The following is an 18,231-nucleotide window of genomic DNA, read 5'->3' as shown; positions in this document are numbered from 1 at the left end:
CACAGTACTTGTAAAGCACCATCTCTTCTGTAATCAACCACAAAGCCCAAAACAAGGGAATCTTGCATTTCCCAAATATCTTTGGAATGGTACTAATCCATAGTGGGTACCAGCTGTTATTGAGAAGCAGGTGTCTGCTGCTGACCCTCCATATGCCCCAGGTGCCACAGTGCTGTGGCAGGATGGTGGGACAGCCTCCAGTCCCAGGGATGTCCCTGGACACTACTTCTTTCACTGGCATTGATGTTACCAGCAACGCATACCTAATTGTAGGGCTCAGTGGCAAAAACGGATCTCCAGAGGTCAGGTGGCTTTGTGTCCCTCTTGTCAAATGTCTTGATAACTGCTCCTGGATACATGCAGTGGCATGGGCTCCTCTTGTCCTTTCCAGTGCATCACTACCTTCACAACAGAAAGCCCTTCCTGATGCCCTCCCTCGAGGTACTTTTGGACCATTTGTTTGTCTGTTCAGCTCCTTTTCCCTTTTGGTCATTCCCTCGAGAATACTCCTACCATGCTCCACTCATTGCTTCTTCCCTGGCTTTTATTTTTCCTTGTGTGTCTCTATAGTTCATTATTTCTACTTAAACTCAATACTTTGGACCTGTCACTGCCTAATAGCACTTTGTGTTTTTTCAGAACATGGTTGCAATTTGTCAGTGGAATTTTGTCCTCTCAGCTTCGTGTCATCTGCAAATATGTTAACCAGACTTCATTTCATCATCCAATTTGTTAATGAAAACACCAACTATCCCCAAGCCCAGGACAGATGGGTCAAATTCCCACTGCATAGTTGCGAGAATCCTTTGTTTTTTGGCTCAAAGCTTGCTTCCTGAGGTATTTTTTGTGATAAAACTCTGATTGATTTATTGAGGAGGAAAGTGATGGGTGCTACCGTGTGACAATCAGCATCGCTTTGTGGACATTTGAAAGCCCCTTCCTCCAGAGCTGCTTGCCTCTGGAATAGAGTGCTCAGGAGTGTTTACTGGCAGAAGATCTGGCCTGGGAATAAATAGCTCCAACTTGGTATAGGAAAACTGGGAAATGATACCATTGTGTTCTGTGAAAAACAGGATGCAGGTGGGCATCCCTGATCCCTCTTATCTGCTGGCAAGGCCTGGAAGATGGGAACGAAGGAGTTTCTGCTGAGATCCCAGAGCCAGAAGTTGCCATTTCAAAGTGAGTGACTCAACCATTTTGGATTTGAGCTGTCACTCCAAAGACAGCTGACTCAATCAATTTGGACTTACAAATAAGCTGGTACTACCATTCAAAAGTTGCCATCATTGCCATGGTCACCATCGTGGTCAACAGAACAATGCCAGAACACCCCCACTACTGAAGATCAGTGACTAAACTATGAACCACGCTGGATCTGTGGTGGTGACTATCTTCCTCTTGCTTCCTATAGAGACTCCTTGCTTCTTCTTTCCTATCTTTTCTATTGCCCTCCTTCCCTTCCCCATTACCCTAATTCACAATAGTGTCTGTCCTCCCCTTCCCCGTCTCCCTGATTAAGATCTGTAATAAACTGGTCAGACCAACATTTGAACCATTGTTCCTTAATCTCACGCCAAGTGTACAGATATTAGAAGAACCTCCTCTCCCTCCTATAAATGGGACAAGACAATAGTCCCCTCTACTTAGACAGAAAATCACAAATCCAGCTGTTCTGAACCCTCTGTTAAAGGGTGAGAAGGGCCTTATAGCAAAAGAGAAAAAGTGAGAAAAGGGCTTCACAAAGAGTAAGGATGGGGGGGGGGGGGGGGTTAGGAGGGGGGAGGGTAGTTAGAGGTAGCTTATAGAAGCAAGAACGTAGAGTTTGTTAGAAAAATGAGGAATGGCAGACACTGGGTCTGGGATAATGAGGGGGGTGAAGACCATAAAAATAAAGGTTTGAGAACAGCCCGAGAACATCTGGCAGTGAGGTGAATAAGTGTTCACAAGGCAAGCAGAAACCAGTTTGTGGGCTGCCCTTCTCGCAGGTCAGAAGTTTACAGCAAAGCAAGACTATGTTTCTTCATCCCACAGCCACCAGGAGGAGACCCTCACTCACTACGCACACACAAGGGGGAGGGTCTGCATGCCAATGGGTTCTCAAAAATCTTGTGAATATGTATTCAAATTCCTGTAAATAATTGATTATGTATTAGTTTGTCCTATATCTGTAGCATGCTTTTTCCTCACGGTGTGCAATTTATGCGGATCGATCCCCTTTGCACCCAGTGTATACGCATTGCTGGAATAATCATACCTGCTTTTTAATCTTTCTTGGGTTACAGAGTTTGATTCCGCACGTCCAGCACTGTAACCAGCTACTTACAGTAGCTCTGGTTTCATCTAGACATTTTCTTTACTTTATACTTTAAAGAATCATCTCAGAGCAAAAAATTTTTCAGGAATCAAGCATTAAGAAACATGCTTCTTTTCCTCCACATACAGGCTTACTAATGTGTTGCAGTAGAAAATCAGATTAATATGGGATTGTACATACCTAATAAACTCTGATAAAGTGCCTGGTACTCACCTGCACTCATCCCATAAAGATCTGGCAACTGATCATTTGTTCCAGTACTTTTCTGAGATGGATATTATCAAAACTGTTTTTTTAATTCCTTTTTCCTCCCTTTTTTCAATACATGTACCTTCTTGCATGTATTTCCCTTTACTCATCACATTCTTTTCCTTTGGTATTTCTCTCTCATCTTTCCCTGGGCCAGCAGTGAGATTTTATGATCCAGTTCTTCAGTGTCCTATGGTGAAGTTCATTAGGCCAATCAAATTTCATGGAATCATAGAATCATAGAATCATAGAATGGCCTGGGTTGAAAAGGACCACAGTGATCATCTAGTTTCAACTCCCCTGCTATGTGCAGGGTAACCAACCACTAGATGAGGCTGCCCAGAGCCACATCCAGCCTAGCCTTGAATGTCTCCAGAAATGGGGCATCCACAGCCTCCTTCCATCCACCTGTTCCAGTGTGTCACCATCCTGCCTCAATTTAAAACCATTCCCCCTTGTCCTATCACTGTCAACCCATGTAAACAGCCATTCCCCTTCCTGTTCATATGCTCTCTTCAAGTACTGGAAGGCCACAGTGAGGTCTCCCCAGAGCCTTCTCTTCTTCAAGCTAAACAATCCCAGTTCCCTCAGTCTTTCCTCATAGGAGAGGTGCTCCAGCCCTCTGATCATCCTAGTGGCCCTCCTCTGGACCTGTTACAAGAGCTCCACATCTTTCTTGTGCTGGGGGCCCCAGGCCTGGACACAGTACTCCAGATGGGGCCTCACAGGAGCTGAATAGAGGAGAATTTGAAAACACCTGATTTATCTAGGTGCTAAGTATGGTAATTTATGTAATTCAGAGGTTTCAGCAACCATGACAATCCTCTGTGTCTTAGTCCAGCTGTAATTAACAAAACACTACACCAGTGGCAGCACTGAACTTGATGGAGGTTATTCTCTTGTCCAAACCCAGCTCCCTGCGTTTCTGTAGCCAGTCTCCAAGACTGAAGGAAGAGAATTCAGCATTTTCCAAATATCTTTGGAAACAGTCTGATTAAGTTAAAATTCTGCCTTTAAGGAGATTTACATTTTTTTCTCTTCATTCCTTTATTTTATTTTATTTTATTTTATTTTATTTTATTTTATTTTATTTTATTTTATTTTATTTTATTTTATTTCATTTCATTTCATTTCATTTCATTTCATTTCATTTCATTTCATTTTTTAGTTGCTAACAGAGGTATGTATGTATAAGCCTGCTCCTGAGATGACTTTTTGGACAAGCACTCTATTACAGAGTGTGAGAATCCAGCAGCAGTTCTCACTGCCATACCCATACACCTGCCTAAGTGTTAAGAAAGCAATCCCAGGTTTGCTGGAACTTTATTCGATGGATTCTTCTATACCCTTAAGGTGATTTCTGACTTGTTCATATAAGTACTGCTCCCAGGTGGCTGGATGCATTTGCTCCTCTTGCACCATGAGAGTGAGAGGATGGCCTGCTGGAAGTTATCTCCCATCACAACGTACAGCAGAAGGTTACCACAGGTGTTGAGTGCAGCCAGAGGTCGAGAGATGATATAGATGGTGTGAATCTGCTTCTCAACATGACAGCTGACAGGACACAACTGCAGTTCAACCCGAGCAACCCGAAAAAGGTGGAAGGGGAGGAAGGACACATAGAAGACCACCAAGAGGATGATGGCAAGTCTGCGAGCCTTCTGTTTGTGGCTAGCCTGTGTCTGGGGCCCTGTGGCCAAGGCAGAAATAATAAGTGCATAGCACAGAGTCACTGTCACCAGGGGCAAGAAGAAGGCCAGGCTGGTGAGCAGCCAGTTATACCACCTGATTGCACCCAGGTTTTCAGAACTGGTGAAGTCAAGGCATAAGGATCTGTTTTGCTCCTCTCTTGAGGAGATCAAGAAATTGATGGGACTGACAGCTGCCAGGGAGATCACCCAAATGAGTGCACAGGCCACTGTTGTCCACTGCTTCCTTTGGACTTGGAAAAATTTCATAGGGTGGACAATCACCATGTAGCGGAAGGCACTGAAGCAAGTGAGGAAGAGGATGCTGCTGTACAAGTTGAAGTGGAAGCCAAAACGAATGAACTTGCACAGGAATCCCCCAAAGATCCAGTGCTCCCCATTGGCATAGTAGTGTATCAGGAAGGGAAGGCTGGTGAGGTAGAGCAGGTCTGTGAGTGCCAGGTTCAGCATGATGATGGTGCTGCTCTTCCAAGGCCTCATCTTGAAGCTGTAAACACAGATTGCAATAACATTTCCTGGGAAGCCCACCAGAAAGATGATGCTGTACATAACAGGGAGGTACAAAGTCTTCAGACTGACTTCTACATCGGTGCAGTTGGGAAAATCACCTCCAGCATCTTGCCAGGTCGTGGGGTTGGCTAAATCACCACTTGCTGTGTTCATGTTTCTTCCTTAATGCTTTAGGAAGAGAGAAATACTTAGTGTTCTCTGACAGAAAAGACCCTGTACGAGCCTGTTAAAAACAATGAATAACCAGGTCTTACTTCAAATTCCCACAACTGCCTCTGTTATAGTGCCTTTATTAAATAAGAAAAGGCCTTGCTGCTTTGGTGAGAATTAATCCTGATCTATAGGCCTTTTGTTCATATTTATACAGATATAGTAAAAATCGTATTCCCACATATGTATTTTAAGGGAAGGGTCTCCACAGGCAGAATGTAAGGGACTCCAAGCACCACAATGGGTGATGTGCGTTCCTCAGTACATAGAGGTCACCTTCTGCTCTCATCAGGGCTCAAGTGCAGCAGAAAGACGAACAGGTTGTGTTGTGCCACTGACCACAGGCACAGAGAGGAATGTTCAGAATGTTGCTGCTACATAAAAGCTATTCACATCATTGTTAATTAACTGGAAAAGAAAGCAGATGTTGAAATGTTTGCATATTCTTTTTAACACTGGAGTTTGGTAGCATTTTTATTCCTGCTTCTTGAACAAAAACAGATACACGAATATTTAATTTTTTTAGTTCATTAACAAGATTAATGTTGCAAAGAAACAGGCTATTTCTAGATTTTCCATTAGCTGCTATGTAAATGTCTATTCCCTAAAAAAAATTTAAAGGTGATTTTCTTATAGACAGTAGCCTTCAAAGTTCTCTGAAACATTTGAAAAAATGTGGCCAACTTTGCAAAGCAGCCGTTCTCAAGATATTTTCTGAGAGTTGATCAAGATTCAGTGGACTTAAAGATAGTCATAGAATCATAGAATTGCTCAGGTTGGAAAAGAACTTCAAGATCATCAAGTCCCCTACTACACAAGTCCAACCTCAACCTAACCTAACCTCAACCATACTACCCTAACTCTAACAACCCTCTGCTAAATCATGTCCTTGAGCAAAGTACACAGAATCTGCAATATATAGAATCTCCAGTAGGAAATATGGGACCAGTGAGGCTCATAGGAAATGACTGCCAAGGTCATGTGCAGTAAGAGCTCTTGTGTGGATTCAGGTTTTGTTTTAGAGCTGTTTTGATGGGAAAAATATTGCGTAAATTTCAAGTGTAATTATTTCCTGAGGTAGGCAACCTCTTACAGGGTGCTGTCCATCCTCAAATTATTGTGGTCTGTATCTGTTAAAGAGAATCCTACAGAATCATCCATTTCTTGTTCCACCTTGAATTTTCTTGATGTGGCTCCTACCCTCGGTCACTTTTGGGATCTCACAGAGACAGGTTCCAGGATTTTAATTCAAATTTGCTTGGAACATACAGATGAAATGTATTTAACACAGTTACTGTGTGGATAAATCAGTGGCATGAATTCAGGTGTACAGCAATATACACAGTAGTGTTAGCATTCCACCCTGTATGAGAAGGACAGGACCACCTGAGAAAAGCCAGTGCTGTCTGTGAACCTCTGCCATATAGAGAGATGCATATGAATGAGGTCAAAGAGAAGATGATGTGGAAAGATGGCTGGTCAGAAGAAATGCAGTGAGCTGTCGTACCCAAACCAACATAAAGCCACCCATATGGCTAATGTTTAACCAGCCAAACAGCAAAGGCCCTGTTCCACAGCAGCACGCTGCCCATATTGGGAGAACAGCCCTGCTCGCAGCGTGGTGTTTGTAGTGTGCACCTGTTAACTGAGCTGAGGGGCATGGCTGGGTGCTGCCTCCTGCACTTTCTTCATTGGTTTTCTTAGGACTATCATTTTGTCAACAGCATTTTTTCCTGCCTACCATTGCGTTGGTGCAGCAAATCCATAAGAACAAACCCATAAGGGCTGTAGGGCAAATGCTTACAACCATCAAAAAGTGTGGTGGCAGTAGCAGTACTCAGATGCTGCATCCATGAGGACCACCACTTTTTCCCAGTGGTCCCTTACATTATGGGTGAGATATCTGACAGGGCAGGGTTTGGGTCCCAGGCCAGTTAGGGACATCTGGTATGGGGACAAGCACTGCGAGAAGAGCACTGAGTCTAGGGGTCCCCCTTCTGACCTGCCATAAGATTACGCCCAGTGTAACAGGCTGCCAGTGACCAGAGAAAGCAGGCAGCAAGTCTTTGCTGTTGGCCTTATTATTTCACAGTCAGAATTACAAATAGAATGTAGACAAAACTTAAATCTAATTAAGCAACAGTTTGTGCTGTGGCAGATTTTATCACACTAAGTAATTGGCCGTAATGGGACTTCTGCAGCCTGAGCTGAGGGCAAGTGATATATGCTGTAGACACATAATGAACTTTAAATAAATTATCCAGGAGCAGAACTCAAAATAAAAGGGAGCTAGATTATTGAAATAGAAACCCTCTCTTAGTCTTAGCAGTGGAGCCACTGCTCCATTACACGCTGTTCTTTACTGTAACCAATTGATTGGAGTCACTTAAAAATGTTGTGATTGCATGACTTTAATTGCAGTCACGTAAAAAGGAAACATATTTGCTCCTGCATTGTGATAATTTAATTAGAGCCTGCTGGAAATAAAAGCCAAATGTCTGCAGCCATGGAAAAGTAACCTAATACCCGTAATTGGACTATATTTCACACAGATGTGTTGCTGAATAAATTAAACACGATTTGGCTCACAGTGTCTGACTCTTCCACTGGCTCAGTTCTAAGAACCTCAAATGATATTTTAAAGGGTGGAGATATGAGTTCAACTTTCCTCAGTCTGTAAAATTCTATGAGATATCTCCATGCAGAAAGAGTATGTGGATTTAACCTGAGTAGTGGATGCGTTCCAGAAAAGATAAATTTGTTGTTAGTTTGTTCCATGCCTTCATCTCCTTTAACTCTTTGCTCATTTCTCCCCATTTTGCCCTCTCTCTGCGTCCACAATGTTAAAGCAAAATAGACACGTTACCTGCAAGTCCTCAGCACAATCTTCTCTCCTCCTCATAGCTGGACCCTTAAATATCCTGCTCCTGGTGCAGTGGGGTGATCTGGGAGGCTGCAGAAAATCCCCAGCTAAAGGCAGGTCAAGGGAATGCTCTGTTTCTGTTTACAGCTCTATGCCAGGTGAAGGCAGCGTGGGCAGCCCCAGCCCCTCAGACCTGCGTGCAGACTGGCTGCCACATCCCTGTGCCAGCTGCCCTACCTGGCCTCTGCCTCTTGCGTTTGATGTATGGGACTGGCCCAGAGTCCATCACAGCATGGGTCAGGACTGCCTGTAACCTGTCTGGTTTGGCTGAGGCAGTATTTTTTTGGCTTCTTCCAGCCTGCCAGAGGTAAGTAACCTGTGCAGAGAGAAGCAGCACTACAGCAGGGTCTAAGTGAAGGAGCACCAGTTCATCTGGTTCCAGCACATGGGAAGTGGGAGATGTGGGGTGTTGTGGAGAAGGAGCAGGCTGTAAGCTAGAGGGAGCTGCTCTGAAGAGGGCTGGGTGGATGCTGAGGGCAGGACCAGGCCCTGGCCTTTCCAGAAAGGCGCCTTTGTTGCCCACACTGTGAGCAATGTGACCACTGCCTCTCCTGTGGGGAGGAACTTGGAAGGAAGTCAAAGAATCATAGAATCATTAGGGTTTGAAAATACCTCTAAGATCATCCAGTGCAATCATCAACCCATCACCACTATGTCCACCAACCCCGACCCTCAGTGCCACATCTACCTCTCACTTCTCTATCCCTCTCTCCCATCTCTCTCTCTTCTGTCTCTCTCTTCTGAAAGGGAGGAAGGACACAGGCACCTTTTTGGGTGCTGTGCGACAAGTGTTTTACTTCCCTTGCACATTGACCTGCAAGGAGCATGGGCTTGCCCAGAAGTGCTGAGGTGATTATGTGGGAGGAGGCAATTAACCATTTTATGGGATGACTTTGCTTTCTGGCGTGGTGCCACCCGAGACTATGACACTGCTGAGATTTCCTGCAGAAACAGTGTTTACACGTATTGATTGATCTCTCCTCCCATTCTTTCCAATAGTTTTGTTTCTTGGGATAACTGTATTCCATTGTGGACAGTCATCTTGTTTAAAAGCAGCAATCATTGCTCTAGTTTCAAGTTTCTCTTCTTTTTTTTTTTCTCGTTTTCTTTTTTCTTTATTTTTTTTTTTTCCTCCATGAAGAAAACAAATAAACTTTTTCAAAAGCATAAGTACCAGATTTATTTTGAATCAAATATTTGCAGACAGGTGGGAAAGTTATTATCTTTAGAGGGAAATGTTTGGTTGAGGCTGAAAGGAACTTGAATGTTTTCCAACGCTGAGTTTCACTTCAGATCTGGCATCATTGCTCATTTGAAGCTATTATTTACTTTTTCATCATGATAAGAAATGTGAACTTGGAAACACAGGCAGTTATGTACTGCATGATGTAATGGTGAATTTGAGCCTCAAATTAATCTGCAAACAGTGCAATTTAAATAAATACGTAACTGCTCTGTTTCCTTACCTTTATACAACGGCTGTGCTGAAAGTCATGCCTCCTATTTTATTATGTTGGCCCATAGCACCAGAGGCGGATGTTGGTGGTAGGGCAGTAGAGGTTGAACCTTCCCACCAATATTCCTTTCCATATTGTTGCTGTGTGACAGATGGCAGCAGAGGGGCAGTCTGACAGAGTGATGTCTGACATGAAAGTGCGTATGAAGAAAAGGGGTGTCACTGAACTCCTTCACACCGAAAAAATGGCACCCATTGACATTCATTCATGCTTGCTGAATGGTTACGGAGACAAAATAGTAGGTGTGAATACATGAGGCAGTGGGTGATGCTTTTGAGCAATGGCAGCATGGTTGTCAGCATGTCCCTGAGAAACAATTGCTATGAACCACTGTTGTTTTCTTGTTATCGAAAAGAGCTGAAACCACTTTTTACCATGTGACTAGCTACTACAGAGTAGTACTTTCATTACTATACCTCATGGAAGCCATTTTCCAAAGGGCATTTTAGTTCAAATTTGTGTGGAATAAATTTGTCAGTTTATTTGAGAGCAAATTTAAACAGGAATGGTGGTAGCCATGCTTGCATTCATGGGAAGAGACTCCTGGCATCAGTACAGTGGGAGTTGTGACAGTCCAGGCTGGCATCAAAGCACAAGTATTTCTTGGTGGGAGTGGATACCTACTGAAACAAATCCCCTTAGTAAAGCAGTAGATTCTTCAACTACTGAAATTTTTAAATCAACACTGGAAAGTCTTTTGCATGAACACTGGTACAGTGGCAGAGCAATGTGAGATGATGCCATCATACAGCTTTATAGGACAAATTCAAAAGTTTCAAAGGCTAGAAGAAATTCTAGAAGACTTAACCTGATTGTTGTATACTCATCACTAAAAGGTTTTTCTCAGAATTCCCAGTAACTATTGTTTGGCAGTGTGTATTTTCTTGATTTTTTTGTTGTTGATTTTAATAAGGGACAATCTTGGTTTGAAGAGAAAGGCAGAATCCTCTCACTCCCTTGATAGTTTGTTCTGAAGGTGAACTGTGCCCACAGCTGAAGTCACATGCTTAGATTTTTATACGACTCTCTCTGGCTTCTGCTTCCAGACTTCCACCCTCTTCATGCCAGTCTCTGCTATAAGAAGAAGCCGGTTTAGCAGTGTTTTTTGTTCAAATAAATAAACACTGTAACTCAATCACCCTTCATATTTCTTTCTTATTGGGAGGTGGTTGAGTCACCATCCCTGAATGTATTTAAAAACCACGTTTGAATGTGGTGCTCAGGGACATGATGTAGCAGAGGGTTGTTAGTTAGGGTAGTGTGGTTAGGTTGTGGTTGGACTCGATGATCTTGAAGCTCTTTTCCAACCTGAGCAATTCTGATTCTATTAGGTTGGCAGCTTTAGGGCATCCCACTGTATGCCTGAGCTTCTACAACGTATTTTCTCTTTCCTCCCATCAGCCTTGTTAGGTAGAACATAGGTCCTCCAGACTCCACCCCACATTTCTGCACCTTGGACAGTGTGGTCAGAGCCAATAGCATCAGACTCAGAAATACCATGCATCCGCAGTGTGTATGCACAAGCCAGCTCTGCTCATCTACCCCATGTGACACTGCTGAGTGACATTAGAGATGGCATCTTCTGCACGCCTGACCCCCCTGAACCCTAGTATGCTCCTGCAATGCTTGTAATCCTACCTGCTTTGAGGCTCTCTGTCTCTTCACCCACTGATCTCATTGATTTTTCTTCTCTATATGACTGATGCATCAGTTGATTACTGTGGGCATCCTCCCATAGGGATAGAGAAAAAGAGACATGATCACTACATCCATCTTCTTGATAATCCTCAGTTTTTCCCTTGGGAATAACTTTCCTTCGACTCCAATTTGACATGGTGTCCCCAAATTGCAGCTGTCCCTGCAGCAAGGAGCTCTGCAGCAAGGAGGTTTTTCTGCTATAGCATCTACACCATTCCTTCTTTTAGCCATTCACTCCCCTTTCCTGTGCCAAATACTTCCTTCCTGCATCCATTGGAAAGCCCAGACTGCCAAAATGTAATGCTAATGCCCCTGTTATTTTCTTGGTACATTTGTCCCCAAGAAAGGAGCAGTGTGCCTGCAGGACCTATAAATACAGACAGAGGCACTTGAGATGGTGCACAGGAGGGGTATCTTCCTGTGCACAGCAGTCTGACACATACAGTCCAAAGATGTACACCTGTTTCCAAATAACTTCCACATATTGTAGTTGAATATGGTGAAGCAATAAATAAATAAATAGATAGATAGATAGATAGACAGATAGAATGCCAGAAGAGCCTGCGGAAGCTTGACCAACAGGATGAGTAATTGGTACATTGGTCTTTGGTGTGTTTTATCTGTAGTATTTTTTCTTTATTTAAGTTCAATGAGACTGCAGCGCTATGATAAGTTAGGCAACTGCTACAGAATATATATTTCAAGGATGGGTTATCTCATATATCACACTTAAGGGCTGGCTGACTGTGTCTCAGCTAGGAGTTCATGCTTCTCACTTTAGTTCTCTGCTTTCATATCAGTGTTCATGACTTTGATGTTTTTTCAAGCTGTCTCCGGTATGGCACTGAGGAAACCTCTCTCCTTCATTATTGTGCTACATCCTGCTGAGGGTTCCTCTTATCTTTGTCAAGGGTGGGTGTTGCTGACAGATCGTTCTGCAGCTCATTGCAAGTTATTTCCTCATTCCCTTTCCCTGTATGGTTTTACAGGTTGAGCTATTTACATGTTGTATTCTTAGCAGTTAGGGATGAACCCTGCTGCTTTTCTTTAGCTACAGTGGTCCAGTTTAGGCAAAACAAGGACAGATGTTTTCAGTAACAAAGTGCCTCACTGGACAGACTGTGTATTTGATCTAACCTTTCTCAGCCCAGAATCCCACAGCTTGTAGAAATCTTTAGACCCCTCCTCAAAACGAGGGAGGATTGGGCTGGCTGATTGCACACCCCCAATTCCAGAGAGCTTCTGTCTTCTTGATTTGTTGATTTTTAAATGTTAGTAGTGTTGCTTTATTCATAAATGTCCTGTCTTCTGTCCTGACAGAAAAAGTGATGAGGTGCTGCCACAAGCAGCCCAGGGAGTCACTATTCCTGGAAGTATTCAAGAACTGTGTGAATGTGGCACTGAGGGACATGGATAGTGGGCATGGTGGGGACTTGTGAGCTGATGGTTGGATCTTGACGATCTTTTCCAACCTTAATGATTTTGGTACTAACGACTCCAGATTTCATTTTTGCAAACCAACCTGAAGTGTGGGTGATTTACTGCTACTTATTATAATAATGCTGACTCTCACTCATTGCAGTTGATAGAGTCAATTGAAGACCTGAGAGCAGAAATGGTCAGGACCCACATGCATCCGCATCCTTACAAACCAGGTCAGTGTGCACCAGCTCTGCTCTTTGTAACTAACAGCAGATGTCACTCTTGCCTAACGTTTAGAGAGCCATTTCTCCACTGGAAGAGGAGGGAAAAAAGAAAGAATTTTGAGTACTGATCATAATTGCTACTGAGTGAAAAGTTTATTTTCAAGTAGGAAACTGTCTAGTTTGAAAAACCTGTGGTTTTCTGTTGTATTCAGGACTTGTTCTGAATTTCTAAAGAAAGGTATGTTTCAGGACCTTTCTTTATTCACTTCCTTTGTTATTGCTATTATTGCTATTATTACTATTACTATTATTATTACCCTGAGAGCAGTCTTTGAAATTAATGTTGGGGGATTGGTGAGTTGCACAGAACCACCCATCTTCTCCACATTTTGCCATTTTGAAACATAAACCTGTGAGAATATAAAAATAAATTTGGACATCCATGCTACATGTGAAGAGCAAAACAGTACTGCTTCACTATCTGTGATGATGGAAAGACTCCAGCCTCTGCTGTGAAGCCAAGTTCTGCTCTTCTCTTGCACAACAGCTCTAAGGACTCACCTAGCAGCTGTGCAACTCTTTGCAGTAATCCCTCAAGCATCAAGGTATGTAGTTTGTAAAAGAGAGAGCTTTGTACTACAACTGTGTACGTTGCCACACCTGACTTGTTTTTGAATAACTTGTTCAGACTCATCTTGAGTGTTTTGGGAGGCTGGACAGGCTCCCAGACAGGAGTAAAATGAATGTAAAGTGGCAACCTCTGTGAGCACATGTGCTATTTCATCTTCTCTTTTTCTTACTAATTAAGAACCACATTCCACAACAGAAATATCAGATGCTCTCAGAGAGGCGACAACTGTTAGTGCACTTCACTTTATAGAGATATGTGGAATTTGTAGTCATTTCTGACATTTGTTGGAGTTTGGGCTAGTGGTTTCTTACAGAAGTTGTGCTTCCTTAAATAGTGACCATTTTAAAGACTTTGAACACAGGACCAGGATTTTTCCTATCAGAAAAAAAATCCACAGTTCTGTCATACCAACTATATAAATTCTTCCAGTTGTGTCTGGATCCCTAGAAACTCAATTTCACCACACAGGACCAGAAGGTGTTTACAAAAAGAAATACCAGTTTTCTTTGTTGTTAATGTCTTCTGAGGATATACAGTTTCAAGAAGGAGACAGAATGGAGGAACAGGGACACAGGGAGAGATGCTTAGGCAAGACATTTCACACTGCACGTCTGGTACACACTCCTTTCTTTCCTAATCCCACCCTGTACTCACTTTGAGATCTTTGTTGATCTCAGTCAAGCATCAAGTGTTTGTTTTCAAAAAAGAATCTTTGAAAACATAAGATTAATCAAATTAGTGGCATTATTAATAATCCTAGTGAAGATGGTGACAAGGATGTATGTCGGTTTGGCAGTTCTTTAATTTCTCCAGAGGAAGTCAGTGCACAGCTTCCTTCATAACAGCAAGTCAAATCCACCCCAGAGATTCTGCAAGCAGAGAGTGGTGCATCAGAAGAAAATAGATTGTTGGCAAATGCACGAGTCTAATTAAACCAAAGGGTCCATATAACACCAAGGGAAACCTCATGGATCCATCCACATAGACTATTTGGAAATTTTATTTTTCTGAAAAGTATCATTTGGAAACAAGTTGTCACAGTGAGCAATAGCCTGCAGAGCACTGGGCTTTGTTTAAGAACTAGCAGGATGGCAGGCTAGCCCTACCTGATTACCTGAGGAATCTAGGCCTTTATTGTCCCAGTGCTGTGGTCAAAAGGTCTGGCTGTCCCTTCCTAGCAGGGAGGTTGCTGGTGGCACAGCATGGTCAGGCACAAGTTCAGGCTGGTTCATGTTGTAATGCTGCCCTTTGTTAACAGAGTCAGGCACTTTGGGCCAAAGGCCATGGGTGTCCCCCAGCCATCACCTCCATACAGCTGTGTGATCTATATCTTTTCTTTCTTTCATTCATTTTTTCTTTCTTTAAAAGGCCAGGTTGGATGGAATTCTGGGCAGCTTGATCTAGTGGTTGGCAACACTTCCCATGGCAAGGGGTTGGACCTAGATGATCTATAATGGTCCCCTCCAACCTAAGTCATTCTGCCATTCTGTCATCCTGTGACCTGGCGTAGAGTGAAGGAATGACCCTGCCATGCAGGGACATGGGGGCAGCAGAAGAGAACAAGCTCACCAAGCACTCCCATTGGTGCATGATTGGGGTCCATCAGCGATGAAAATGCACTCCTTTGTCCTCAGGTGCTCCTCATGTAGTTTTTGATGCTTAGGGGATGTGACAGGCTGCCCAGTAAGTAAACACAGTCTGTCTATCCAATGGAATTCCCTTAGTTCTGGTGGTTATTTCCTCAAGCGGGTTTCTCCACAGCTTGAAAGAATCCAGACCTGTGTATGGATCCTGCACACAGACCCCGCTATCCCTCAGCTGTCCCTAAAGATCCCTTATGATGAGATATATTGCAACAAATCTTGAAAGCTTTTCTGCTTTTTTTTGCATTGCAAATTATTGTATTGGCGATGCATATCCAGCTTATCCCATGGAAGCCATTATGGAGCATCACAAGGATTGGGGTATGTTTTTCCTTGGAGATGCATGTGGTTCCCTGGTCATGCTCACGTAGGCCTCAGTTCACCTGACAGACTCTGGACCTACGTGTGGTTCTCACAGTACTATGTGATCCCCTGCCAGGCTCTGCAGTCCCCTTAAAGAGAAGTCTGCCACAGTGTGGAAAGGAAAACTTTCTTCTGTTTGTTTACAGACCTGCCTGCATGCAACACATCTGGGCTACACTCAAGGCTACCCCAGGGGTGGGTGGTCTGTCTTTGTTCATTTCACAGTGTCAGCACTTACTTTCAGCCTTGTTTTTTTCCTGTGGAACTTACCTTACTACATTCTTTGCTGTTGCTGGGATGTGGAGAAGAGCAGAATAGGAATCAGGAGAGCACAGAGTTGTGCCTTGAGATTCTTTGCCCTGCAAAGCTGTGTCTGCCAGAAGCCCCAGCCGTGTGCCTCATCCAGTGCTGACCACAAAGACAGAAGTACTTGGGGCAGAGTGTAGAGCTTCCTGGGGGTCCTTTACTCCAGCAAACTGATGTACGGTTCATTTTATGGCAATACAGTGCTTCTTTTGGCACTAGGCACACATTTGTCCCATACTTGTAGTGGAAGAGGGAGAATAGTGTCTGTCAGTAAGATTGTTTGCTGCCATTCAAAGCTGAAGAACTTAACTGCAGAGTATGAGAGAAACTGTGATCTTCTGCCTTTGGCAGATGTGGCTTTGCAGTGGGGTTCTGATTTTGAGCCTTGGAGGAATTGCATGGGTACGTAGTGTGTCTGGACTTCATTTGAGAGCTGCCAGGCTGCATCCAGAAGGTCAGTTTGATCCCTCTGCAGCTGTTGTTTATGAAGCAGTGTATCACCACATGTAATGCAAACGTTCCTCCTCTGTTTTTACTTACAGCTGTTGCACTGAAGATGGCTTCTCCACCTTCTAAGGCAGATCCTGCTTTTGAGACACAGAAGCAAAGCATCCCAGCTGACATGTTGTCAATGTCTGTTTAGCAGAAGGAACAAACATTTCTTTCTTGAGAGGAAGCTACTGTCAAGCTCCACATTCACTGCCATTCAAAGCTGATGAGGTGCATCAAAGACACAATGGGAACTGTTCTGCCTGCAGTGGCAGAGCTGGCCATAGATGATGGCTGTCAACTTCCCAGCAGGATCCTGCTTTGGGTCCTTGGAAGTAAGGCATGGGCAATGGACTCCCATTCAATCCCTGAGTCACAGCTGGAGGTAGCAACTGTTCAGTGTCTCCCTTGCTCAGTAGGACTGTAAGAGGTCATCCTCATCCTCTGCTGCTAAGACAGGAAAATGAGGGACAGGAATTGAGTGAATAATATAATTGCACTCATCCAAGACACTGTGATTCCATCAGTAGTGCAAAACTAACTCATGAATGCATTGGACTGTCTCATTTTCTCCAGGTGCTGGTGCTGAGAGAACTTCAGAGGGTTATGGATTACAAAAAGGGAGAAGATCACTCTGCAGACATGGTGCTTGACATCCTGTTGTTTCTGCTCATTCTGGCACCTTTGGTTAATCTGGAAAACGGCTGCTGAATGTGAGTTGTTTCTCCAGCAGTCTTTGTAGTTGGCTGCTCTTGCATGGAAATACTTGTAGTGAGAGCATCCCAGAGCACAGTGAGCTGTGGGCAGATTTCTGTGGCATTTGTTTCTTAAGTCATACAAATTTGGACTCTTCTAAAATCCCTTTTTTCTGTTGCAGGGAAGCAGTGCTAGGTGAAGCTGGCTGTGGAAGGAGAAGTGAAAACCCAGCTCCACCAGAAAAAGCTGAGAAATTAATGAGAATTACAATAGGAACTGATATCAGCACTGTTGGCAGCTGTGCAGCATTGAAGAGTGCACGCAGGATTCAGATATGTTGGCAGAAGCAAGAACGAACAACACTGCCACTCAGCAATTGGTTGAAGATACTGTCACCACCAGTCAACCCCAACTGCACAGAGGAAGGCCACAGATGATGTGTTTTCCAGTTCTGTTGCTGAAATAAACATGCCAAAACCAAAGAGAATGTTGGTCATCACATTCCTTGCTCGGCCTTTTTAATAACTGTAGATGTAGCAAGCCTTAATTTTCTGCACTGGTTTGACTTTTTGATCTTTCATGGAATTTTTTATGGCAGAGCTCTCTTTATTGATGAACACACACCACTGAGGAAGACCTGTAATTTTACAGCATCTCTCATTCACTAAAATTGAAAGATCTCCTAGCTGGTCTCTGATGGGACCGAAGCATGGACCATCTTAAGATGAAGCCCCACAGCCTGGAGTGCCCCTAAGGTAATTCGTACTCCTTTGAAGCATAAGCATGTAAGGCACAGGTTAAGCAAGGTAGGCTGCTGGATTTGGGGATGGTTTAGGCAGCCCAGTAGGGCTGTTTCTACAGCACAGGGATTTCCAGGCATACTCTCCATCTTCCTGGTATGTTGAATGAGTCCTGCCATATCTGCCCTCTGCACAAAGAGACACAGATTGTGAGGGACCTCTGGAGATCATCTAGTCCACCGTACTGCTAAAGCAGGTTCTGTACAGCAGGTGGCAGAGGTAAGTGTCCAGGTGGGTTTTGAGTATCTCCAGAGAAGAAGACTCCACAGCCTCCCTGGCAGCCTGTTCCAGTCATTTGTCCTTTGTGCTGCTCTTCAGGTGTTCTCACTGATCTCCACTCCCTTTCCTGGCTTTGGGCATCTATTGCTGGTGCTGACATCAGGCATGTGGGATTCCTGTATTTCTCTCCATCCAAAATGCTCGAGTCTAAATCACATGCTGCCAGGACCTCTGAACACGTGCAGGAAGCAGAGTAATTCTGTCATCTTTTACTTTCCATTCTGCACATTTTACCAGAGTAAAGGAAT

The 18,231-nt window shown here is 43.7% G+C and overlaps 1 protein-coding gene and 1 long non-coding RNA gene across 4 annotated transcripts; one reads left to right on the top strand and one right to left on the bottom strand.

The window, feature by feature from the left end:
* Positions 1 to 2,997: 2,997 nt before the first annotated feature.
* LOC128071575 (2-oxoglutarate receptor 1-like) lies at positions 2,998 to 8,689 on the bottom strand. 3 transcript variants are annotated; one of them, XM_052664444.1, is made up of 2 exons: positions 7,859 to 8,689; positions 2,998 to 4,759 (listed from the first exon to the last, which is right to left on the bottom strand). In XM_052664444.1, exon 2 carries the CDS (start codon positions 4,750 to 4,752, stop codon positions 3,904 to 3,906), a length of 849 nt encoding a protein of 282 aa, XP_052520404.1. In that variant the 5' UTR covers positions 4,753 to 4,759; positions 7,859 to 8,689; the 3' UTR covers positions 2,998 to 3,903. The 3 variants fall into 3 exon arrangements, with proteins under 3 accessions (XP_052520404.1, XP_052520403.1, XP_052520402.1); XM_052664443.1 differs by having other exon boundaries at positions 2,999 to 5,005; XM_052664442.1 differs by having other exon boundaries at positions 3,387 to 4,950.
* Positions 8,124 to 17,372, top strand: LOC128071605 (uncharacterized). The gene is made up of 4 exons (XR_008201895.1): positions 8,124 to 8,222; positions 12,713 to 12,785; positions 16,785 to 16,921; positions 17,086 to 17,372. It is a non-coding gene; the product is annotated as an uncharacterized LOC128071605 (long non-coding RNA).
* Positions 17,373 to 18,231: the final 859 nt, after the last annotated feature.

Source organism: Tympanuchus pallidicinctus, unplaced genomic scaffold (genome assembly GCF_026119805.1).
Source record: "Tympanuchus pallidicinctus isolate F22 unplaced genomic scaffold, pur_lepc_1.0 scaffold6, whole genome shotgun sequence".
NCBI lineage: Eukaryota > Metazoa > Chordata > Aves > Galliformes > Phasianidae > Tympanuchus > Tympanuchus pallidicinctus.
This window is presented reverse-complemented; position numbering and strand designations above follow the sequence as displayed.

Bases quoted from the DNA above. Each gene is read 5' to 3' on its own strand.
- LOC128071575 (XM_052664443.1), bottom strand. From the start codon at position 4,935: ATGAACACAGCAAGTGGTGATTTAGCCAACCCCACGACCTGGCAAGAT.